Below are 26,489 nucleotides of genomic sequence, written 5' to 3'. Positions count from 1 at the left end.
TGCGTCCTTCAACATTATTTAATACAAAATGCAGAGGGGGTGGGTGGGTGGAGCCCATGCGGCAGCTGCATCCGGCTTTTCTGGAGGGGAGGCGGGAGGGGCGAGGGCGGGAGGGGCAAGGAGGCGTCGGCCCGCCCTCTGCAGCGCTCCCCACAGGAAGCGGTGGGAGAGGGGGATCTCTCGTTTGGCGGCAGAGGTCCCGCCAGCCCGTCCCAGGGAGATTGGAGGGCAGGGAGATTGAGTTGCATACAGAATCACAGATTCATTCAGAGATCTATCTTTCTGGCATCAGCTACCTGAGTCTGTTACACAAAATTTGCTTGCAAGCAAACTCACAAAATTAACTCATAACACAGGGGGACCCAGGTGGACTTCAGCCGATTCCTGCAGAAGATGGGCCAGCGCTGCGTTTTGCCAGCAGTGGCCAAACTCTCTCCATTGCCGCTCCTGGGTTCGAGCTGGAGAAATTAGGACAAGGGTCTCTTTCCTTCTGGGCACAAGGCAGCAGCACCATGGGAAGGGGAGGGAGGGGCTAGTGAATTAGGAACCCCACCTCCCAAAGCTTGAAATGCTGCTGCCGCGGGTCACTTAGGCGTCCCAAGACCAGAGATTGTTCTTAGGCAGTCAGTGCTGTAACAGATTCCCCTCCCCGGATTCCCATCTCTGGGAGCTCAGGAGCGGCTTCGGTCCTCGTGATTCCCCACGATCATCTTGCTGTAGAGCTTCTGCTGCTCTTCCTTGAAGGTGTCCTTCACCTTTTCCCTCTTTAGGCCCCCGTCCCTGCGGAAGAAGCAGCACAGCTGTCAGGGCGTTAACGGTCAAATCGGGGCCGGAGCAGGAGGTCGGCTAGGAAAAGGGTGTTTGGGGAGCATAAAGGATGGGGCTTTCAAGGTCCGTGGAGATTCTTCTCCATCCTCCAGGCCACGGTTGTCCCAAAGGTGGGGTTTTGTTTTCCCCCAAAGGGGCAACTGGACTTTTTTTTTTCTTTTGAAGACATTTCGCTTCTCATCCAAGAAGCTTTTTCAGCTCTGACAGGATGGTGGGGAATGTAAGGATTTATATCCATTCCGCACCATCCAAGTCAGCTGAAGAAGCTTCTTGGCTGAGAAGGAAGGAAGGAAGGAAGGGAGGGATGGGGAGGGAGGGAGGGAGGGAGGGAGGGGAGGGTGGGGAGGGAAGGAAGGAAAATAGCCATAGCCCTTAGACTTACAGTAGTATATACCACTTTACAGTGCTTTCCAGCCCTCTCTAAGAGGTTTAGAGTCAGCCTCTTGCCCCCAACAATCTGGGTCCTCATTTTAACCACCTCAGAAGGATGAGTCAACCTGGAGTCAGTCAGGATCGAACTGCTGGCAGTGGGCAGTTAAGCCTGCAATACAGCACTCTAACTACTGAGAGGGTGGGAGGAAACCAGCCCTTGGACTTATATACCGCTTCACAGTGCTTTACAGCCTCTCTAAGCAGTTTACAGACTCAGCCTCTTGCCCTCAACCATCTGGGTCCTCATTTTACCCACCTCGGAAGGACGGAAGGCTGAGTCAACCTTGAGCTGGTGAGATTCGAACTGCCAAAATTGCAGTCAGCCGGCAGTCAGCAGAAGCAGCTCTACAGTATTGCACCTCAACCACTGCGCCACCACGGCTCTTACACTTATTTCCTTCCTTTTGCTCCCACCTCCAATCAATCAGCTCGGATTGGCTTACCATAAGAGATCCACCAGGCCTCCCTGTCTGGCAATGGCAGATTTTACCCGGTTGGCAAACTGCACGGCATCTTCAGCAGGCTGAAAGGGAAGGCAGCCGAGAGGGTCAGTTTCTTTTCCGAAAGAACCCGGGGGGTGATCTCAGCTGATTTCCTGACATCCCAAAGGCCTGGATCCAGTGAACTCACCTCCCTGGTCATTGGAGGCAGGTACCAGACGCTGCAGACAATTGCCCAGCTAGTCATCATCCTGAGCAGATAGTTCACCATGCCGTATTTGCTGCTGTTGAAAAAGGCGTCTCCAAATTGAGGGTCATACTGAAGACAAAAAGAGAGAGAGAGAGAGAGAGAGTGAGTGTGTGAGAGAAAGGCAAGAGGGTGAGAAGGTTCGCCCAGAGCAGAAGGACAGAGACTCCAAATAGAGCATAACAGGATGAGAGAATTGGGAAGGACCTTGGAGAACTTCTAGTCCAGTCTCAGGAGACCCCTAGACCAGGGATAGCGAACCTTTTGGCATCAGGTGCCCAGGTTGGAATGCGTGTGCATAGGTGTGCGTACGTGTGTGCCGAGCACCAGAAACCTGAAGACCAGCTGGCCAGTGTGCACATGCCTGTTTTCAAGCCATTTTGGACCTGGGCTGTTTTTAGGTCATTTTTGGGGCCAAAAAACGACCTGAAAAACACCCAAAAATGCCCCCAAAAGATCGGGTTTTTTTGCCATTTTGGGGCTTGTTTTCAGGTGCTCTGGCACCTGCAAAGACCAGCTGGCCAGTGCGCATGTGTGTGCCATAAACCAGAAGAGCAGCTGGCAATGGCGCCCGTGCCCACAGAGACGCCTCTGCATGCCACCTCTGGCACACATGTCATAGGTTCGCCATCACGGCCCCAGACCATATCAGACAAATGGTTATCCAGTCTTTTCTTAAAAACATTCAGTGATGGAGCATACACGACTTCTGGAAGGCAGCCATTTCACTGGTTAATTTTTCTCACTGTCAGGAAATTTCTCCTTAGTTTTAGGTTGCTTCTTTCCTTTAATTAGTTTCCACCCGCTGCTTCTTGTCCTGCCTTCAGGTGCTTTGGAGAATAGCTTGACTCCTTCTTCTTTGGGGCAGCCCCTCAAATATTGGGACACTGCTATGTCACCCATAGAATAGAATAGAATAGAATAGAATAGAATAGAATAGAATAGAATAGAATAGAATAGAATAGAATAGAATTCTTTATTGGCCAAGTGTGACTGGACACACAAGGAATTTTTCTTGGTGCAAATGCTCTCAGTGCACATAAAAGAAAAGAGACATTTGTCAAGAGTCAAGGATCATCAGGTACATGTTTCTGTGCATCCCATTCCCTGTGGTTGAAAGAATGGCATACCCAAGAATGGCAAATAGCGTCTCTTCTCTAATTGCGTTCTGATTCTAGGATAGGTTTCATCAGCCCGTCAGGACAAATTGTCCCGGTTCACCCGTAGGACTACCCTCTGAAACCACCCACAGTGGTCTTCCTGGTATAGAGTAGGGAGGGCTGAGCACCCATCCCAAAGGGAACCAGGGCACCTAATAGTGCCTGAAGAGTTCTTCTCACCAATGCGAAGCCTGACAACGGTGTGTGTGGACTGTCGTCGACTCTTCGGATCACGGTTGGGGCAACTTTATGACCTGTGGACTTCAGCTCCCAGAATTCCTGAGCCAGCATGGACCGGCTATCCCTACGCTCCAACATAAGCGTCTCTGACAATTGATTAACAGGGCAGTTGGCAGGGTGGTGTGTGTTTGTGTTTGGAAGGGTGGGATTCTGAAAAGATCTCTGGTATCAGGAACTCACCTGGCTTTGTCCTGACCCAACCAAAATCCCAATTCTTACTCCTTGGCGCTTCTCTTGATCAGTTTGGCTGAATCCCATAAAAAGGGAAATTAAATGCGGTGGGCAGACTCCACCGGGTGTTTTCCTACCTGAGGACTACTGAACTAAGGCCATGTGGGTCACAGGGAGTACCAAAGTCCACGTTCTTCCAGTTACACACGATTGTGGGATGGCAGGAAGGCATTTCAGGAGCTGCCTTGGTGAAATGTTGGGTCCTACCTGCTTTCAGGTATCTCTGCTACACCCAGAAAGTTGAGCCACGCCTACCTTTCCAGGTGCCACTCTTATCTACATCTCTTACCTTCAAGTTTCAATGGGTTTGCTAAGCAGCAAGAATCCTTACCTTGATGGCAACAGGATAAACTGTAGCGTCAATCTCAAAACTTCCTTTCTTAAACATCATCACCGAAGTGTTGTTAATACATGTGCCTATTAAGAGAAATGAAAGATGATCTCCTGTGAGACCTGCTCGTAGTGGGAATAATGTTACACTGGGGACTGGCCAGACCTTAAAACAAGGAGGCCCCTGACCCAATCAATCTAATCAACACTCATCTGATTTAGACTGGCACACAGAAAGCAGGATTATAAGTTTCTTTGGAAACAGGACAAACTCTTTTAATTTACACTGCTTCTTCCAAATAGTGGTTTTCAGCTCAGAACAGGAAAATGGGAGCTGTTGCTCTCTTTTGTCCTTTTTGTTTAGTTATTATTTTTATTAAACGTTTGATAAGGAAGGAATGCAAGTAGAGCAGAAAAAAAAAGTAAAAAGAGAGAGAGAGAAAAAACAAAACAAAACTGAAAATATAAGTAAAATTATTTTTTTCAGAACATTAATTTTATGTAAATATCTTGTGCCATTTAAAATTACAGATCGGTCAAAATCAATATGAGAATATACATGACTTAACCAAATCCAAGCCAAAAAAAATTACAATAATTTCCACCTAGTGCCTAAAAAAGGAATCTATCCTTATCTAACAAATCATCTAAGGCTTAGTCACAAGAGGTCCTCGACTTACAACCACATTTGAGCCCAAAATGTCTGTTGCTAAGAGAGACATTTGTTAATTAAGTGAATTTTGTCTTATTTTACGACCTTGCTTGTCACAATTGTTAAGCAATTCACTGCAGTTGTTAAGTAAAACCTGGCTTCCTCCACGTAACCCCTGGGACACAGCAACCGTCATAAGTGTGAGCCGGTTGTCAAGGGCCTGGATTTTGATCATCGTGAAGTGTGAAAAAAAACACTCGTAAGTCACTTAGTGTCATTGTAACTTTGGTCTCTAAATGAATGGTTGTAAGTTGAGTTCAAAGTTTACCTTAAGAGAAAAGCAGCTCAGGTTTGGAATGCAATAGAAACCCATGCGTAGAATTATTTTACCAAAAAAAAAAAAAAGGTTTCCACACTACGGTAGAAGAAATCCTGTGGTACATTTATTTTTTTAAGTATAAAGTCATACTAGATATGTAGAAATACAATTAATATTAATTAATTCTGAGCTATATGATTGACTCATAGTGCTGCAGACTTAATTTCCATCATGGTTTAGTTTAGTTTAGTTTAGTTTATTGTCACTGCACCTTGTACAACGAAATTACCACATTTGGGACAATCAGACCATATGTCACTGCTTTTAGCACCAGCATACATCCCTCTTAGGAGACGGGTTCTGCCTATAATAAAGACGGTGAAATCTTGGCCAGAAGATGCTTCCCAACAACTTCAGGATTGTTTTGAGAACACAAATTGGGACACCTGAGCTCGAGGAACGAACTGCAACTGTTCTGTGCTATACCGAACACTGCACAGATACTATCACTGTAGATAAACGTATTAGGATCTATCCCAATCAGAAACCCTGGATGACTATAGGATGTGGAGGATGTGTGTTTGTGTTTATTTTCAATCATGATGTACGCTGAAGATGGTATTTAATTTCGTTGTACGAGGTGCAATGACAATAAACTAAACTAAACTAAATAGCATCTTCAGTGTACAATTTATGACTATGAAAATAAACACAAACACACATCCTTCGCTTTCTATGCAATTGAATTGAAAACTCCTGATATTGCATTAATATGGCACTATACAGTGGAATTCAACAGAGTTACTGCCCTGGGATAGAAGCTGTTTTTCAGCCTCTTTGTCCTTGTTTTTATTATCCTGTACCATCTGCCAGATGGTAATAGTTCAAAAAAAGGCTTCCCAGGATGAGATGGATCTTTGAGGATGTTTTGAACTTTCTTAAGGCAGCAGGAGCTACAAAGCTCTTCCAAAGAGGGGAGAAGGCAACCATTGATCCTCTGGGCAATGACATTCACCCTCTGGAGCGCTGCCACTGTGCAGTTGGCAAACCGTACAGAGGTGCAGTAAGTTAAGATACTTTCTATGGTCATGTTCAGTTAGGAAAAGGAAGCTGGGGGAATATGTGTGTGTGTGTGTCTCTCTCTCTCTCTCTACTTTTCTCTGGACTCTCACGGTTTAAAAGGCCAACTTCCCATTTCACCCATTTTAAGTAACAAACTCACTCCTCTCTCTTCATCCGGCGCTTACCTTCAGGGAAAATAAGGACGGGCAGTTTACTTTTGTCGTTAGCGTGTTCTGTTAGCCTAAAGGAAGACACAGAAAGGGAAGAGAATCTCAAGAAACGGCCCTGGTAGCTCCGGAATCAGACGTCAGCAACGCAGGACTGGTGGATTCCCGGCCGCGGACACGCCATCCAGCGAGACCCGGGCTCCACTTTCACTCTGCCGAGGGAGCAGGACGTAAGCCACGTACCTCTTGGCCACTAAATGGCGATCTTTGACCTCAGACCGTTCAAACCAGACGTGCGGACAAGCCTTCACCATGGCCCTCTGTATGACGCCCATGAGCCCCCCGTGGATTTGGCCCACCTGAGCAAAGAAGAGGGGGTCAGAGAGGTCACTTCCCGCAGCAGTCCCAGAATAATGTAGCTGGCCCAAAATAGCCGCTTCATTCAGAATAGTTTAATCCGGAAAGAAAAGTGCCTTTGGCTCGTAAGACACGTTGTCCTACAAAACGTCTGAATACCCCTCGCTGACAGATGGGGTGTCATGCCCCTGATGGAGACTGACTCCGAGGGAGAGGAGGAACAGCCGACAGGGAGTGGAAGTGGGGCTCTGCGGAGGTTGTGGAGGAGGCTGGGGAAGGGCAGAGGCCGGCTGGGCAGTCAGAGGAAGAACCAGGCCCATCCCCTCTTCATCCTAGGACACGCAGGGAGGAATGGAGAAGGCAACAACTTGGCTTAGGGGAGAGGAAGCGGCCATGATCCCCCTCATTGGTTGCAGCTGTGACAACTGGATAAGAGTTTGGACCTGCGTACTGGCGCATGCTGGAAACAAAGCGTGTAAATATCTCTAGTTTATGGTTCCTTTCTGAGTTTGGTGTCCTTCCCAGTGTGTGTTATCTGTGGACATCCTCTAGCCCTTATCTTGCCTGGTTTGTGTTGGCTTTTTTCCTTCTTCTTGTAACTGTTTGTGTGGGGATTTTTGGCTCCAGTCAAGGATATTTGGAACTTGGAAGCAAACTGAAGGAATAAAAGGGGCTTCCCCTGTTTTCTGTGACTGTGTTTTGTATCCCACCCTGGGTCATCACATGGGACTGCTGTCCTTACCATTGCATAGTAGCCATCGCTGGCCAGAATGATGACATCAATTGGAGATGTATGGTTAGCCACACAGATCCCTCCATTGCGGGGCCTGTTTTCCCTAAGGTTAGGAAGGAAAAAGGGATTACGTGAAAAACTGAAGCAAACGCTCAATTTACTCAAGAGGCAGCTTGTTTGCATGCATCCTTCGCTCCCCGTTCCCCTCTTTTTTAAAAAAAAATAAATGTTTATTCAACGTTTCAACAATTAAAAACAGATCTCCACATTTTGCAACGTTACTGTAACAGTGTTTACACTGCTTAATAACATCTATAACTATGTTATCCATAGCTGTGTTAGATTCTTCCCCATTCTAAACATTTATATATATATATATATATATATATATATATATATATATATATATATATATATATATATATATATATATACATACATACATATATTTACACATAGACGATATTTATAATTTCGCACACGTTATCATTTGATGCCTCTGCGTCTTCCCCTTAAGCCATTTGGACCAAACATCTCATATCTTGTAATATTCTCCTTCTTCCTTATTTTTCAATAACATCGTCAACCTGTCCATTTTGGCACTTTCGAATATCTTATTAATTATTGCGGTTTCTGGGGGAGGTCATAGGCTGTTTCCAGTTTTGGGGTGAAGGAAATTCTAGCAGCAGTTATAATAGGGAGTATTAAGTATTGATGTTTTTTTTAATTTAGTTAGATTCTAACATGCCTAAACAAAAAACTCTTAATGGACAAAGAACTTTTAGGCCAGTTGAACTTGTAGACTTCAAGTTTAGGCCAGTTGAACTTGTAGACTTCAACTCCCAGAATTCCTGAGCCATGCTGGCTCAGGAATTCTGGAAGTTGAAGTCCAAAGGTCATAAAAGGGCCCTAGTTCCCCACGTCTGCTCTAAGCCTTGCCCCAGAGACCAGGGCAATAGATACTTAAAACACAAGCACACAACCCTCCAAACTTATCTGAGACCCCCAAAATGCTGTGCCAACCCCCCCCCCTCAATAAATGGACAATTGCCTAGATAAATTACACCAGAAGTATAATCTCTATTCCCTTCTCCATGGCTTTTAGCAACCTTTCTTCATTTTTTGTTATTTATGAGGAAAATGTATGCCCCAAGCAATAGAAATCTCATCCAGCCATCCTTCTGGGGTTTTTTGGTTTTTTTTGACAAAATAGAGGACTTTGTTGTTCACAAACATTTAAATCTTATCATCTCAGCTATAGCAGTCAGTAATAAAAAGCTGGCTGGGTAATTTTGGGCCAGCCAGTCTCTCTCAGCCCAACCCACCTGAGAGGACTGTTGTGGTGGGGAAAACAGGAGGAGGACCGTGTTCATCCCCTCGAATTACTTATAGAATAATATAGTTGAGATAAACATCAAATAAATAAAAAAAGCAAACGAGCAAATAAACCCGTGCTAAATATTTAGAACGGAGGTCTCCAAACTTGGCAACTATAAGACTTGTGGACTTCAACTTCCAGAATTCTGGGAATTGAAGTCCACAAGTCTTAAAGTTGCCAAGTTTGGAGACGCCTGGTTTAGAATGTTTATATATTTAAACCCTAGCCAGTTCTACGTTTTGCCTTGTGCTATCGTTCTAGAGAACCGTGGCACGTGGGAAGTTTTGTTCTCTTTCTTTGGGCCGATATCTCACAAACTTCCTCCCAGTCCCCACCATACCTGTGATGATAGGTGATGATAGCTGTAAGAGCTCGTATACAGATCCGGTAGCACATCAGGTGCACATGCTTGCTGAGGAATTCTTTGTGCCTAAAGGCGAGAAGAACCGTCTTGTTATCCCATCTCAGTTTATAATTCAACCCAACGGCTGACATGCTAATAGTTTATAACATTACTCTCTTGCCTTTCCCAAACAATGCTTACAAACCTCAAGGAATAATAATAATAATAATAATAATAATAATAATAATAATAATAATAATAATAATAATAATAATAATAATAATAATAATATCCAATTTTACCCAATTTCTTCCCAATGAAGAAAAGCCATAATTTAAAATAGGTAGTAGGTTTAAGAGGGGGCTGTGAGCGTTTGTCTTCAAAGCATTCTGGGATAGGAAATGGAGACTCCAAATATTGTCTCCTCCTCTTACATACATGTGCTTTGATGTCCACAGAGACATATTGAAAAGGTGGAAGTTGCAACGCGACGGTGCCATGCAGCTGCTGTCATTTTGACAAACGCACTGGATTTGGGGGTTGCTTCCGATTTCAATGAAGGAGACTATTTGTAGCTCAGGGTTGGTGCTCTAAGTGGTTTTCTTGCAGGCTGTTTTCCTCAGCACTGCATGATGTTCTCTAGCTTGGGTAATGAAATGTCTGCAAGGAAACAACCAGACCACCAAAGACCCCTTGCTCCAGATTTCTTGCAAGAACCTGCTCCAAGGAACACCCTCTGCAAACAGGAACCTTAAAGTCTGTTCCAATAATTAACTGATTTCCAAGTAAGAAGTGAGGCGAAGAGCTTCCTCTTGAATTATCTTGGAAATCTTGAGCTGTGTAGATGCCAAGAGCTTGAGACAGGCATTTCCTTAAGATGTTATCTTACAACTAGTAAAGTCAGCCTTCTGAAATATACCCTGAGAATCCTGATCCGCCAGCCTTTTTACAGAATGGCCTATCCCTCCCTTCAAATCTCTCTCTTTTTTTCCCTTTGTGTGCCCTCAAGTCATTCTTGGCTCTCTGCTGACTGCCTTGGTAAGTCCAAGCTGTTTTCTTGGGCAGATTCTGGAAGTGGTTTGCCTGCGTTCTTCTTCCCACACCTAACCGCCTCTCTCACCTGCCCATTAAGTTTATTTAACACTCCCTCAAGAATCTGAGGACAGCACCCCACATAATGGGAAGGAATGTCAGAGAAGGTGTCCCATTTCTTTTAACTCCTGGCTGTTCTGCCAAAAGAGTTGGGTAGAGAAGGAAGATCGGCTTTGCTTTGCTGCTGAAGGACAATCCAAACTGTGGAGATGACAGCAATTCAATGTGTTAAGAGGGGATCAACCATTTTACCACCCCAACAACTGATTATCTTTTAGATGTTTACGTTCCTCCCTTTGGACAATGAATGTCATGTAATCTGTTGCTAAGGACTCACCTTCCATTGGGTAACAAACCCACCATGGTAGTGCCCGACACCAGAAGGCTAATACCAGTAAAAGCCAGGGCAACCCTACAAGGGGGGAAAAAGGGGAGGGAGGGAAAACAAGGAATTAAGGTACAATTAAGGCATAGCTGGCTGGAGAATTCTGGGAGTTGAAGTCCACAAGTCTTAAAGTGGCCAAGTTTGGGGACCTCTGCTATAGGGTGTCAACCTTGAAGCTGATCTGACCCATGCTATCTTGACAGCTTCAGAATTGCCACACTGGAGCTGAGGGGTAGGGAGGGGGGATTTGAGATAGCTGGGATTCTGTAGCCAAAACAAAATATTTTCTCTTGGGAACCAAGGACATTGTCACACGTGGTCGGAGGAAGGAGGAGTGGTGTCACCAGGCAACCAGACGGAGCCGCGATTGGACCATGCGACTGATTGTTTTGGGAAAGTGGGAAAAAAACATTTTACTTTTAACGAGGGGAAAACTGCGGGAAGTCTTCAGAGTCGGTTTATCACCAGATCTGTGCAAATGTGATATGTCCAATCAAGCCATTCTCGGAGGAATCTCTACCTGCCTCGGAGTTTTGCTTGATGATGGAATTATTACTGGGAACCCTGAAATGGGGTTTGTCCAGGAGAAACAATCAGGTGTCCCACCTTCCCCCCATCGCTGCCCCAGGAGAAGCCCAAGCCTGTCCCTGGCCTTTACCTGAGTGGCAGCAGGAAGCAGTAGCGGACCACGAAGCCCACCCCCCACAGGATGGTGAGGCGCAGGCTGATGTAGTGGAAGTTGTAGTTGGTTCGGCTCAGCAGGTTCCAGGACTCCAGCTCCTCTGCGGAGAAGCGCTTGGTCACCTCGTCGTCCATAATGCTCTCCACGCCTTTGCGGCAGAAGTAGAAGATGTCGGAGAGCTCAAACTCGGGGGCATCCAGGGTCTTGTTGCTGGAGCTCCTGCGGTTCTCCTTGATCTCCTCTTCCAACGAAGTGGGCTCTTTGGCAATGATCCCTGCAACAAGACCAGACACCTGTTCCAGCCGAACCGTAGGAGGAACGGAGCCTGACGCACCCCCCGCACCTCCCCTGCTCTTAAGAAAAGGCACCTGGCCCTCTTACCGTTGACATAGGGCTTATAAACGGTGTGGTTCTTCTCTTTGGCGCCCCGCTCAATCCTTAACGTTGCCCACTGCAAGGCATAAAGAGAAAGAAGAAGTGAGATCCTTCGGAGCCGGATGCGAAACCTTTGAACCAGGGTGCTGGCTCTGTGCGTAGATGGTAAGGAGTGACAAGTTTAGGGAAGCGATCAGAGGCTGGCAACTAACACAATGTCTTAGTTTTATCCTTGGGGTGGACAAGCAAAAGCTTGCCCACCCCAAGGATAAAACCACCCAGATGCAAACTGAGGCGACGTGGCATATGCGGTACAATGCAGTGAGCCATGTGTAGATCTGTACAACGACCACTTCACCAATGCATGGCTCAACATAGGAGAACAAACCCATCAGGGACTAGATTCAGCAGCCCATCTGCATTTAAAAGAGACAGGCCGCTCTTTTGAAGACAACAAAGTCCACATTTTGGACAGGGAGGACCGCTGGTTTGAAAGAGGGGTTAATGAGGCCATCTATGTCAAAATTGAAGAGCCCTCCCTCCACAGAGGGGGAGGGATACGACATCATGTATCTCCAGTGTACAACACAGTCCTTTCAACCGTTCCAAAAAGGCTCCACACCCATTTGCATCACTCGGGTGACCCTGAGGGCACCGAGGAACCTCCAAGTGGCCTCAATGACCCTCTAAAAGGATGCAAATGACCAGCTGTCTGCAAGGAGTATAAATCCTTCCATTCTCCACCACCCTGTCAGAGCTGAAGAAGCTTCTTGGATGAGAAGCAAAACGTCTTCAAAGAAAAAAAAACCAGAAAGTCCAATTGCCTATTGAAAAAGCACCTTTGGGACAGCCATGACTTGGTGGACTGAGAATCTCCATAGATATAACGCACTGCCTGTTTAGCAGTTCATCTAACATCATGGGGTCCAAAAATGAAAATGGAGAGGTGCTAATTTCCTGTCCCGCTTCACCAGCTTCCACTAGGCTGGAAGGAATATGCTGGACAGGATGAGGTCAAATCCAGAAGCTTTGGATAAACAGCTCCTGCATATGCTCTGTGGGAAGAAACTTGTCAAATTCAACCCTCAGCAAACTGCAGTCAAAAGTTAAATTCTGTCAAATTATGGTGAACAGAGCATGCAAAACTGTATTAGATAACTCTATAGAGCTTGACAATGTGACAATGTGACCTAGTCACCCATCTTGCTAAATTGATGTTATTAATTACATTTATGACCACAGACCCAAAGACTGCTAAGCTGTAATCTGTTTGATATCTTTGTTCTTAATGTGCGGTGTAACACCAGCTCCTGTGATTTGTAAACTACGGATCATGTATTATTAGGCTGCGAGAACGATAATTTTAGCTTCTTCCAGTAATAGACATTTTTTTTAACAGTCAAGGGATGAATTATTCATTTTTTCTGGAGGTGGCTGGTTGAGCAAAGCAGAATTTTGGAATATTGCTTTATTTTTTAAAGTAGTAGAGTAATAAGCTGTTTTGGGGCTTATACTGTATTGTTCCACTAAATGTGAGAAAATTGCCTCTCTCACGTTTCCCTTTTGACCTGGATTGCTGAAAATTAATGCCACGCTTTGCCAATCACAAATATAATAAACCATGGCATAACAGGCTGTGTGGAACCAGTGAGTCTATCCTGGTCATGGGCTTCCTCTAGAGTAGAGGATGAGTCATTAGAGAGAAGGGATGCTGGACCAGAATCCTTTGGCATAGAACAGCTCTTCCTGTCATCTTATCTCTTCCTCTTCTGTCATCATTCCTTTCTTATCTAGCCCATTAAGTAGGGGAAATCAAACTGCATTTTATGTTATGGAGGTGGAGGACACACCCACCATCTGAAATAATTCATTTTGCTTGTGGACAGTGAAAACTTGCTCTTTGAGACTGCTTGGGCAAAGAGGAAGCTTTCCAGGGGGCTCTATTTAAACCTGACCATGGATTTCTTTTCAGCTTTTTTTTTATATTTAAAACTGGCTGGTTCAGATGACAATGGAGATGTTATTTGTTGCTTGTTGGCATCTGCAAGTTTTATTTGCTTATTTTTCAATATTCCACTCTAAGCATCTTCCTTTTGGCGGCATCTAAAATCTTGACCAACACCTCTTGATAGGGGCATAGAATAAGACAGGGAGAACAGTCACTAAACCTAGTTGATAAGAATAGAAGCTTGAGGCAGCTACTTAGATGAGAGGTCTGAAAAACGAAAAGTGCTGGCTTAGAGTCAAAAGAAGGAATTTTAAAAAAAAAAAAACATAACTGAAACGCAAATCCCAGGAAGCTTCAAGAGAGGAAAAGTCAGACTCTGTGTTTAAATTGACTTCCAAGTTGCAGAATAATCAGCAGAAAGTCCTGCCATGGTAGGTGGGGCTGGAGCTGCCTTTGCTGCTGCCTAACCTTTGTACCTGGTGTCAGACAGGCTGCCCACCGACCAGGCTGTAAGGGCAAGGGAAAGGACCCACATTCTCAAAGATCCCTCTCATCCTGGGCAGCCTTTTTTGGAACTATTACCACCTGGCAGACTGTACAGAATAATAAAAACAAGGACAAATAGGCTGAAAACCAGCTTCTATCCCAGGGCAGGAGCTCTGTTGAATTCTACTGTATAGTGCAGGGTTGGTGTGGTGTTGGGGGTTTTCGGTTCAATGTGTGGAGGGTGAAGGATGTGTGGGTTTATTTTCATGGTCACGATGTGCACTGAAGATGGTGTTTGATCTCGTTGTACGAGGTGCAAGGACAACAAAGTTAATTAAACGAAACTAAAGCAAGGTGCAGCAGAAGAGGGAAATATGGAGATTCTCAGTCATCCAGGTCATGGTTGTCTTAAAGGTGCTTTTTCAAAGAGGCAACTGGACTTTCTTGTTTTTTTTCTTTGAAGACGATTCGCCTCTCATCCAGTCAGAGCTAAAGAAGCTTCTTGGATGAGAAGCGAAATGTCTTCAAAGGAAAAAAAACAAGAAAGTCCAGTTGCCTGTTTGAAAAAGCACCTTTGGGACAGCAGAAGAGGCACTTCTACCTGGCTGATTCTGAACGTCCTGGGCAGGCAGTCCGCTCCCTTCTTGCTCCCTCTGGGTTCTTCCCCTTTTCCTTTTTGGCCCCAAATCCTTCGTTTCACACCACAACATCCACACAGTCTCCTGGAAACTAGCCTATCGTTGCATTATAGAAAGATCAGGCTCACCCCTGCCCCCCCTCCTCCTCTCCCCATGCTTCTTGCCCCCTTTCCCATCTGACCCTCTGAATTTAACACAGGCTTCATTAAGAATCTTAGAAGGATGACCGACCATGCCTGTCATACACACAGCCACGGATGATGATGCCTTGAACTCCTAGAGGAAATACGAAATAGATACTCAGCAACAAAAAAGTGCAGAATCCAATTTCTTGACAGGCTCTACTTTCATGCTGAAAATAAGGGAGAAAGCACCTCTATCACGGTCTGGTTTGGCTCTGCAACCCAGGCAAGACCGACACAGACTTCAGAGAGTAATTCAGAGAGGAACTGCAGAAAAAACAATTGCTACCAACCTACCTTCCATCAAGGACCTGTGTACTGCACGAGTCCAAAAGAGAGCTGTGAAAATATCTACAGGCCCCTCACATCCTGGACATAAACTGTTTCAACTCCCACCCTCAAAACGACGCTATAGAGTCCTGCACACCAGAACAACTAGACACAAGGGCAGTTTTTTTTTTCCTGAATGCCATCCCTCTGCTAAACAAATAATTCCCACAACACTGTCAAACTACTTAGTAAAACTATATTACTATTATTATTCTTATCCTTCCTATTACCTATCTCTTCCCACTTATAACCGTGTTGCTTGTATCTTTACAATTTATATTTGTTTTATTTGTTCCCTGGTATAATTTGATTGCTTATTAGTAACATATGACTATCACTAAGTGTTGCATCTTATGATTCTTGATGAATGTATTTTATTTTTTTCTTTATGTCCACCGAGAGGCTTATGCACCAAAGACAAATTCCTTGTGTGTCCAATCACACTTGGCCAATAAAGAATTCTATTCTAAAACAAGCTGGGATAGGGAGAAGAAACGCAAGCAATGGTTGAATGGTAGCTAGAGAGATGACTTTGAAAGATTTTCAGTCCTAAGGGTAGCGTTCTGACCTATGTCCTACAAAATACGTTATGCAAAACAAGCATGGTTGCGTTATACAAGCTACGCAAAAGGACACACAGACCTGGTTCAGCTGGACAATTTAAGCAACCCTCACCAAAGCTGGATTTTTTTTGGGTGTATTATTGTTTGCTTTTCTTAGCATGGAATGTGGTCAGATCGGATCCTCCAAGGAACGTCAGAAGCCCCTCATTAAAAAAAAATTACCTACGTACATTCAGCTGACAACTGGGGGAAAAGTATTTGCAAAGGTTCTGACTCCCAAAACAGTTCCCACTGAATCTAACGCCCTGTGGAAATCCCTGGACAGAAATTAACACTCCCTCTGGGTTACAGGCAACTCAGGAGGTAGAAGGTCCTCAGGTGGCTATCAGCATGAAGGGATGTGGTGGCTCAGGCACTAAGACGCTGAGCTTGTCGATCAGAAAGGTCAGCAGTTAGGTGGTTCGAATCCCTAGTGCCGCGTCACGGAGCGAGCTCCCGTTCCTTGTACCAGCTTCTGCCAACCTGGCAGTTCGAAAGCACGCAAAAAATGCAAGTAGAAAAATAGGGACCCCTTTGGGGGGAAGGAAACAGTGTCCTGTGCGCCTTCGAAGGCGTTTAGTCCTGCCGGCCACATGACCACGGAGATGTCTTTGAACAGCGCTGGCTCTTCTTTGGCTCTGCAACGGAGAGGAGCACCACCCACTGGAGCCGGAAACGATTGGCACGGTTGTGCGAGGGGAACCTTTTACCTTCACCAGCATGGTGCGGGTCAGCCTGCTGCCAGCCATCTCATCCTTCAACTTCCTGCTGGTGCTTCACCAAGGAATCAGCCAATGTCCTGGGAAATCTCCCTGAAGGACACTTGAGAGCTATGGCCTGAAATGGTTGAAGAATGGAACGAAGAGCAGCTGAAAATGGAAGTTCCTATGATGGAGGGCTAGGAACAGGGGGGCTGTGAAACATCAGCTGAGAGAGTAAGGTCGCCAAGTTTCTAACTGCACCACATTATTTGGAGCGGTACATAGAAAAAGGACAGGTTCCTAAATTATCTCTGTATGTGAAAAGATGAACACTAAAATTGAGAACTGGGTTCTACGTGGATAAGTACAAAAGTAATTGCTCTTATAATTTGTACTTGGTCAAATAATCACAACATGCTGATAGAATCTGAACTAGGGTGGGCCAGGCCATGAAAGGGATTCTGGAGTTGTTGTGCATGGAAATACTGACCCAGAACTGCTGTTCAATACCCTGTTTTGATTTTTAAAGATGCATAAGATACTGCTGTCACCAACTTCCTTTCAAAGGAAACCAAAGAAAATCTCTAAAAGCACTCTGCTATCCAGAGTTTAACAATGGCATCTTAATTCTCCTTTATTTCCTGTTTTTATTTTTCCACAGTTTATTACTGTTAACCTGTTAACAGGACATGCTTTCAACACAATCTATTCACGCAGTACAACTATTTGATTTTAGATGATTTCAAACGCAATGAACCTTGGGGAAACTGAAGTAATAAATGCTCTTATTTTAAGACTCGAAACTCTCACGTGTATTCTGATTCTGGCTAGTTTTGGAGGAGTAAGAAAGAAAAAGAGGAGAGGTAATTTCCCAGTGACTGGCTCGCTAGGTATAATTGTTTGTGTGACTGCAACCAGCCAAGACTCTGGTAGAATTAATGAACAGTGGTAAGGGATGTACAGGGTCCCAGGGTGCGCATCAAGTTTTCGCGGGCGAAGCAGCCCTCAAGAAAGTGACAAATGGAAAAAAAGAGGGAGGTTCTTTCATGCAACGGCTTCAAGGTGACCCTCGACATGATGTATAGCTTGGTCTTATGTTTCCATCCTTGAAAAGTGATTTGGAGAGGGGGGAGAACATGGAGTTACAAGGCCGGCTTATGCCTGATCAGTATGAGGAAGGCCCACTGTCTTCCTTTTAAGGGTTGATGTCAGAGTCCGTATCTGAGCGGTAGGAGAACTGCTGTTGGGCTACTATCTGTGTAGCTACTCCATTCTGACCTGAAAGCCATCTCCACGCAGGGGAAATTTTAATGGTTAAGCAGCGCCTTGCACCTGCCTGCCAGGGACATCTTCCTTTGTCCTTACGTAACGCTGACAACCCATCGTACAGCTGGGCTTGCCTGAAACTCCACGTTTCCTAATCGAGCAGGCAAGGCCTGTGTCGAAAGAGCTGCTGAGTCATTCCTTTTTTTGTGCCGGTTGCAGGAACAACCCAGCCTCAGGCTGCTCCACCCCCCCACCCCCCACCCCGAGGAATGTTAAAGCATGGGAAACTCACCTGGAAGATCTGCAGAAGACTTTTCATGTAGAGACGGCGGATGCCGAAGGAAACGCCAAAGATGGCTGGCACAATGATGAAGACCAAAAGCAGAGTGAAGAGGACAGTCAGGGAAATGCCCAACAGGTTAACGACCAAACTGTCAACGGGCAGCAACAGAAACATGACGAAGGGGAAGAAGGCAGGCTAGGCCACGCGAGGCCAGTGCCCTGCAAATTCCCGACAGGCAGAAAGAAGCTGCCCTGGGCAGGCAGTCAGTCAGTCAGTCCTTTCCCCTGTCAACCAACAACAACTTTGAGTGTGCAGCAGGTCTCTGGCCTATCACAGGGGCCATTTCAGAGTTCACACCCTTCCTCCGGCGGGCTTGGGGTGGCCAAGAACTCCCATGATCTACTCTGGAAAGAGGCACAAACAGAAACTGGGAAGACTGGCTAGGGGTGAGAGGGTAACACAATGGGTCACTGCACAAGCCACTGGCAGGGCAGGGAACAGCTCTCCAAATGCTGGGAAGAGAAGTCTTGCTTGAGTTTTCGGAAGTACCCAACGTCTCTTTGCAAGAACGAGGTGTGCTCCTTCTCTTGTCCTGCATTGGCGGAAGAGCTGGCGCCCTGCAAAACTAGCGCCCTTGCCCCCGGGACACAAGAGCCAGCTCTGGTTGTCTCGTGGAACTTGTGGCAAAACTCCTTCGAAGGCCTCTCGATCCCATCCACCGCCGAAAGCTGCAAGATGTTTCCTTGTCCATGGAAGATGTTCTTAAAAGTACAGCGTTCCCAGATCCCAGTCACTAGTGAGGAAAGAGAAAGAAAGAAATCTCAGTGCAACCACAACGGAAGTATGGTGAGGCCACATAACCACTTCTCTTTACAAGAACAGACAGTGGCAGCAGTGTCTCCCTCAAAAAGCAGCGAAGATAAAAGCCAGGGATAAGCAAAGCAGGTCGTAAGCTCAGTAAGGTCTGCTTATAATTGAGGAATCCTTTTAGGTCCAAGGACCCACAAAGAGTTGTTCCTAGCTGAAATACTCACCGGGATTTACGTTACTCGTTTGTGGTCTTAAAAGGAAGAAACTTCCCACTAATTTGGGGAAGCTTCCTACCTATTTGTTAGAAGGAAACTGTGACTTGCCAAAGTGACCAAACAAAGTGACTAACTGTCAGCCTGGCATGCGGTCACAATAATAAGGGAATCCTAATCAGTACAAAAAGTGTTGTGCCTATAGAACCCCTTTCTTCAATCTGGTCCCCTCCTAACATTTGGGGACTTCCCATGGGTGGGGAAACTTGGGAGTATACAATTGCAGAGGGCAGCAACTTCAGAAGACTGATATTATAGGTTATTTCCCAGGACTATTTTTCAAGACAACATGTCTACAACTTACATTGCTTCCCAACAACATGTTATTACTAAGGCGTTGTCTGTTTTTTAAGATACTGTACTAAAATCTTTCAAAGAGGAAAAAGTCACTAGACAAACAGTATGGATGTGAGTGAAACACTCTCCCGCAAGCGTTAAAAAGCCCCATTTTCTAGATCAGGGGTCTCTAACTTTGGCAACTGAGCCTGGAGGACTTCAACTCCCTGAAGTCAGGCAGGCTTAAAGTTGCCAGGGTTGGAGATCCTTGATTTAGATGAATCGCATGCAATGATGTCTTTCCCTGGTGGTCTCAGAAGAGGACCATGGATCAAATTATGGAGGGGACAATCCTGAGAAAAAAGGTAGTTAAGGGACCTGTGTTCTAATCTAAGCCACTAGAATATATCGAAAACTCTAGCACCACCTGCCACTGAATCACAGATGTTGTCACAAATCAGACATTTTCAAAGATGCGATTCCCGTTTTTTCTTCAAAGACAGTCCTGAGGAATTACACTAATAAACAGGAAAGATGTACATGGAATAGCTAAATAAAAAAAAACAGAAACGAAAAGTGCACCTAATCCACACACGCTGAATCTGAACCCAAATGAACAGATCGGGAAATCCCCCTTTAAAACACCTCTAGACCTCATGAATATAATGTAAAAGTACAACCTAATACATGAAGCACTTCACTCTGAGAAAAAAAATATATTCTAATTTATAGAAAACTCTGCATTTTACTCACGGCAAACATTAGGTAAACAGAAATCACATGGGAATGGAATAAAGAGCTGGAGCTACCATCCAAGGCGTTTCCACTTACAGTTAAGAGGCAGAAGCAAAATGAAATCTCTGGAGAGCAACTCAGCTCCAGGCAGCCTTCAGCCAGATCTTAACTGCAATAGCTTATAGCCTTGCATCACAGCTGGAAGGGAACAGCAATCAGATGTTTGCAACCACGTGTAATCCCTACGCAGTGTTCCAAGAGATTCCAGAGTACAGGCTCGGGATGAGGAGTGTGTGTGTGTGTTTTTTCCATATACAAACACGCCAGAATCATGACAACCAACTGCCTAACCAGTTCTCAAATTAACTAACCCAAGAGTTATTAGCAAGAGAGACAGTGTACCTGTTTCCCCACGGGGCTAACAGATCAGAAAGGTGCTCCTGACGCAAGCTAGAGCAGAGATCTAGATTAATGTTAATCATGAGACAGTTGATTATTACAATCCCAAGGGCGGAAGTAAAAGGTATTTAACCTGATGTTCTCAACATGTATTTGGATGCAGCCCCCAACTTCTGTAGCCAATTTGTGGGGACTGTAGTTCAGATGGTCTGGGGAATACCTGACTGGTAAAAGGTTCATGTGAAGATGTTCACATCGTAGCCATCAGGAAAGCCAACTCTTAAATGACAAGTTTAGGACTTGGCAGTGAAATCACTGACTAGCTGTTACGACATCGATTAAATTCCGCAGAGGGAGATTATATTGTCTGTCTTAATATTGCATCGATATATGTACTGGAAATGGCAGATAAAAAAGGCAATTCACCAATTAAAGCATGGATTCAATTGCTCTAATGTTTCTCAACCTCAGCAAATTTAGGATGTATGAATTTCAACTCCCCAAATTCTCTAGCCAGCATGAAGAATTCTGGACACCGTCTCTTTCCCGGCTCAAGAGTGACCAATTTAGAAAACTATTTAAGAATGAATATGTTATACATATTGCGCTTCTGGGAGATGAAATCCGTGCACCTTAAAGTCGCTGCGGTTGAGAAATGCTACTCTAAGATGTGACAATAGTCACTGATTTATTTAAGCTGCATCTTCAATGTATATTAACAGATTTTTTAAAAAAGGATTTGACAAATTCATGCAGAGGAGACTCATTAATGTCCGTAGGCCATGACTGTAAAATTAAATATCCAGGTGGTGAAAAGCTCTCTGATCTGATATTGGACGGCATTTTGCTTTCTTGCCAAGCTGCTAGGTTTTAAGCAGCCCTAAAGAGCCTCCCCGCCCCTCTGCTAATAATGGTGCATTTTTCAAAATGAACTTCCTCAACTGGTAGAAACTTGAGCAAGCTGTAGCTTCTCCTATTTGTTACTTAGAAAGTCAAATAAAGAGTGAGAAAACTGAAATGTTGCACAACCGGCATACACTCTTGGTTCCTCATGTTATTGAGATTGTAGTCCAATTCTGCAAAATTTACGAACAAGTTGCTACAAACTCGGCCTTTAAAATGTTTCCTCCGCATAAACAGTCAGAGCATGCAGTTCTCACCAGCCATGGGCAGAGAGTATTGTAAGCCACTAAAACAAAAATAGCTTTTCTTTTTATAAGGAGGGGGTAGACGCAATCTGTTAAACTTGACAACCATGGCCCTAGATAATTTAGGAGTATTTACTGACATAATACATTGAATTTAGAGGCCACCCAATTCCAGATGACTTATATAATGACAGTAAAAAAGAGAGAGAGAGAACATCATGACTACTTAAAACAACATTTACAAGTAAAGGGTTCTTTCAAAAGCAAGGAAGCTAACGCAACCTCCCCACTTCTCTGACTCAAAATAAACAATGACTGGAATATTCATTGACTGGAATATTGGCTCCTATATCAGGCTAAGACATAATTATGCTTAATTTGCTTTTGATTTAGCATATAATATTAACTATTGTCATTCGTAAGCTATAATTTATAACTGAAGATATTGCATGAACGCAGCTGTAATTTAATAAGCCACAAATATGTAAGCCATCGGAACTAGCAGCCCACTGCTTTGTTTTATGTACAATATTTAAAAAAAACAAAACTAACTAGGATGCTCTTTCATTCAACGTATTTCTGAGAACCCTTATAATGAATTTTATAAACCTAAGTTACACAGGCAGCTATCTCGTTTAAACAGTTGTTTCTGAATGAAGCTAACGTACTTTTCGTGCTTTTGGGATGATACCGATGTCATAGTACAGGTGGTCCTTGACTTACGAACCACAATGGAGCCCCAAATTTCTGTTGTTAAGTGAGACATTTGTTAAGTGAGCTTTGCCACCTTTTACGACCTTACTTGCCATGGCTGTTAATTGAATCACCGCAGTTCTTAAATTAGTAATCTGGCTTCCCCATTGACTCTGCCTGTCAGGAAGTCACAAGAATTGATCACATGACCAAGGATACAGCAACCGTTGTAAGTGTGAACCAGTTGCCAAGTGTCTGAATTTTGATGGCACGATCCCAGAGATACTGCAACGGTCGTTAAATGAGAAAAGTGATCTAAGTACTTTTTTCACTTTTTTCAGTCACTAAACAGACTGTTTTAAGTTGAGGACTACCTGTAGACACCATCCTATTTACTATAAATAAATATATAATTGAAAGCAACTACAAGTATGTATTCTTCTTGTGTTCTTTTTCACTCTTTATTTTATTGTTCTATTGTTTTACTTCTGTTTTGTTCACACTCGTGTCATTTCCTTTGATTGTTGTAAGCTGCTTAAAGTTGCCCCACAGCAACGTTAGGGGGCAAATAAATTTAACAAAATAAAAATAAAAATAAAATAAGTAAGTACAAGTATCTCCAAAGCACAAGAGGGCAAGGCAAGATCATAATAGGAAGATTTGATCTGTAGCTAAGGGGAAATTTCCTGCCGATGACAACAATTAATCAGTGGAATGGCTGGCCTTCAGAAGTTGTGGGTGCTTCACCACTGGAAGTTTTCAAGAGGATATTGGACAGCCATTTGTCTGAAATGAATATAGGGTGAGTTTCCTGCTTGAGCAAGGGGCTGCACTAGAAGACCTCCAATCCTGTTATCCTATGACCAAGTGTTGTACCTTATGACAAATGTATCTTTTCTTTTTATATACACTGAGAGCATTTGCACCAAGACAAATTCCTGGGGTGTCTAATCACACTTGGCCAATAAAGAATTCATTCTATGTTATAGTATCTGCTTGTTCTGTAGAGCTTACAAGCACTTTTGTTAAAAATAGCTTATATTTTTAAATACTTATTCAAATGGTTAACTGATATTTTAGGAGCTCAAAAGATTTTAAGAAAAAAAAAACCACCCAGTTTTTGTCTAAATAGTGCAGGCACGCCTAAGTATTGTTTTCTGTATAGCTAAACCACTGCTGAATGACTTGGGGGAAAAAACCCACTGAAGGCTTCAATTCAATATTGTTTCCTGAAAGTGTAATCCTACTCAACCTGACAGCTTGCATAAGTATATTCTGTTCAAAGAATATGTATATATATGTATATTCTGTTCAAAGGCTGGGATGCTGTTTCTAGCTCTCTCACCATCATTGGTACAGATGGGAACAGGGAATATGGTTAAAGAATCTGAAATATCCTTCTGGAACATGTCATGTATTTCAGTGTGCACTTAAAAACCTGGCTTCTAAGATGATTGGCTGTATTAATGTAATGTTGAATTTGTTATTTTTGGCCAGCTTGGATGGCTTCACCACTAGACCAAAGTAGCTGTCATCAATCACATCCCGGACATAAACTGTTTCAACTCCTACCCTCAAAACGATGCTATAGAGCCCTGGACACCAGAACAACTAGACACAAGGAGTTTTTCTCTGATCGCCATCACTCTGCTAAACAAATAATTCCCTCAACACTGTCCAACTATTTATTAAGTCTGCACTACTATCACTATTAATTTTCTCATCACTCCTTATCGCCCATCTCCTCCCACTTGTGACTGTAACTTTGTCGCTTGTATCCTTATGATTTATATTGACCATTTTCTAATACGATTTGATTGCTTATTGTACCCTATGACAATTATTAAGTGTTGTACCTGATGATTCTTGACTCTTGATGAATGTATCTTCTCTTTTATGTACACTGAGAACATTTGCACCAAGACAAATTCCTTGTGTGTCCAATCACACTTGGCCAATAAAGTATTCTATTCTATTCTATTCTATTCTATTCTATTCTATTCTATCGAAAAGTGGTAAGGGATCTTAAAGCGATATAAACTCCCCTCTGTATAAACTTAATTGTAAATCCATAAACAAATATATGCTGCGTTATTTTATCAAGCCTCAACACTATATGGCACCAGGTCAACAGCATCTCTGTTCCTGTCACTCAGGACTGTTGTCATAATTATGAAATGTCTATCATTCACATCCAGACAATATGGTACATTACTTCTCTGCAGCATCAAGTCCATAGATCCATATCGATTTATATTTATCTTCTTGCACCTGCATTTGAGCTACAATTCCTTTCATTCCTAGCTATAAGCAATGGCCAATGGCCATGCTTGCTGGAGATGACACAGATGTTGTAATCTACAAATATTTGAAGAATGCCAGATAGGAGAATGGTGAACTACAGTATGTATGTCACACTCCATCCACCTGATTAGCAAGGTGATTATTACCGCTACTGATAAGATACCATTGTGCTTAATTAAAATTATTCCAATTAGATTTTTACCATAGTAAAAGCATTGCTAACAAAAAGCCTCTGTAGTCATGTCTGTCCTTTAGGGGAAAAGTCCCATAAATTGCTAATTTAATTATTATTGGAGCCGATTAAAATACTCCAAAAGAACATGCAAGGTTCTGAATCCCCCAAGGGTTGTTATCGGCCAGATATTCCCAAAATCAGAGAATAGGGCAGAAAGAAAGCAAAAAAGGTATAAAAAGAGATAAGAGGAGGGGGTCCAGCTACTTTCCAAAGCACCCGAAGGCCAGACAAGGAATAATGAATGGAAAGTGAGCAAGGAGAGATTCAACCTGGAAATAAGGAGGCATTTCCTGAACAATCAAGTAACAGAACAGAAGTTGCCTTTGGAGGTTGTGGGAGCTTCATCCCTGGAGGCTTTCAAGAAGAGACTGACAGAAATGGTGTAGGGTCTCCTGCTTGGGTGTGGAGGGGTTGGACTAGATGACCTATAGGGTCCCTTCCAACTCTATTAAAACTGACTTTAATGAAGAAAAGGACCAGGGGAGACAGGATAGCAGTGTTCTAATATTTGAGGGGCTGCCCCAGAGAGGAGGGAGGGGGTCAAGCTATTTTCCAAAGCCCCTGAAGGCCAGACAAGGAACAATGGATGGAAACTGACCAAGGAGAGAGATTCAACCTGGAAATAAGGAGGAATTTTCTGAGAGGGAGAACAATCAAGCAACAGAACAGAAGTTGCCTCGGGAAGTTGTGGGAGCGTCATCCCTGGAGGCTTTCAAGGGGATATTGGACTGCCATTTGTCAGAAAGGGCGTAGGGTCTCCTGCTTGGGCAGGGGGTTGGACTAGATGACCTACCAGGACCCTTCCCACCCTGTTAGATCTGTTAGAGCTGCCCAGGTTGGACAGCTGGCTGGGGAATTCTGGGAGTTGAAGTCCACAAGTCTTCAAGCCGACCCAGGATGGACAGACATCCCTGCAACGGTGGTTTGGATCGTTATCAGACCGAATCCCGCATCCATATTTTTATTCGTTCCGATGATTTATCCTGCCCTACTTTGTCAGGTGGGGGGGTGAGGTGGGGGTGAGGAGCTTAGGGGCGACCCCCCCCCCCTTTCCCTTCACTCTTTGAGAACAGGCGCCGCGAGGACAGCCCCCCCCCGCACCGAGGCCTTGTGACGTCATTTCCCACAACAACACGGCGAGGTAGGCCGGGCGTGTGGGGGGGGGGACGGACGGAACAACCGACGTCTCCAAAGCGACCCCCGACCCTCCCCTCTCCCAGGCGCCCTCCCCTCAGCCGCCGAGCGCAAAGGGGCGTGGCCGGGGGCGGGACACTCACCTGCCGCCACGCCGCTGCCCCTTCGGCCCGGGCCCCTCCCCCACCCAGCCACGGCTGAGGAGACCGACGCGCCGCCGCCACACAGCTGGAGCCGCAAGGGAGCCGCGCGGAGCTAGAGCGCATGCGCGCTCGGCCCTCGACGTCACCGCGTCGAGGTGGGGGGAGAGCGGGTCTTCGGGCCGCGCCGGGTTGCTCCACCCCCTTTTCCACCTTTCAGCCTCGCCTCCTCCCTTTCTTCCCGACCAACCAATCGCAGCTCGGCCCATCAGAGGCGGACGGCGCCTGCGCAGAAGGATTTGCCCCTCAGTTACCTCTCATCTCTTTCTTCCTTTGACACGTCAAAGCGTTTCGTGTCGTCTTTGTGGGTGCAAGAGGGGGGGCGCGGCGGTGACGTAGGCATGCGCCCTGTTAAGAGGGACGTTGCTTTGAGATCCCACCCTCGGGCCCGTGG

The 26,489-nt window shown here is 44.7% G+C and overlaps 1 protein-coding gene across 2 annotated transcripts; it reads right to left on the bottom strand.

The window, feature by feature from the left end:
* On the bottom strand, window positions 1-26,278 carry GPAT4 (glycerol-3-phosphate acyltransferase 4). 2 transcript variants are annotated; one of them, XM_026689039.2, is made up of 13 exons: window positions 26,039-26,278; window positions 17,899-18,682; window positions 11,460-11,529; window positions 11,055-11,352; window positions 10,349-10,423; window positions 8,917-9,006; window positions 7,208-7,301; window positions 6,352-6,467; window positions 6,127-6,182; window positions 3,910-3,995; window positions 1,891-2,019; window positions 1,704-1,783; window positions 1-780 (listed from the first exon to the last, which is right to left on the bottom strand). In XM_026689039.2, the coding sequence occupies exons 2-13, from the start codon at window positions 18,061-18,063 to the stop codon at window positions 672-674; spliced, it is 1,368 nt and encodes a 455-aa protein (XP_026544824.1). In that variant the 5' UTR covers window positions 18,064-18,682; window positions 26,039-26,278; the 3' UTR covers window positions 1-671. The 2 variants fall into 2 exon arrangements, with proteins under 2 accessions (XP_026544824.1, XP_026544823.1); XM_026689038.2 differs by lacking the exon at window positions 26,039-26,278 and adding an exon at window positions 20,079-20,207.
* Window positions 26,279-26,489: the final 211 nt, after the last annotated feature.

Source organism: Notechis scutatus, chromosome 7 (genome assembly GCF_049901735.1).
Source record: "Notechis scutatus isolate UNSWTSFEM ecotype Mainland chromosome 7, rNotScu1.2, whole genome shotgun sequence".
In the NCBI taxonomy this organism is placed as follows: Eukaryota; Metazoa; Chordata; class Lepidosauria; order Squamata; family Elapidae; genus Notechis; species Notechis scutatus.
The sequence above is the reverse complement of the archived record's forward strand: the minus strand, read 5'-3'. Positions and strand labels throughout refer to the sequence as shown.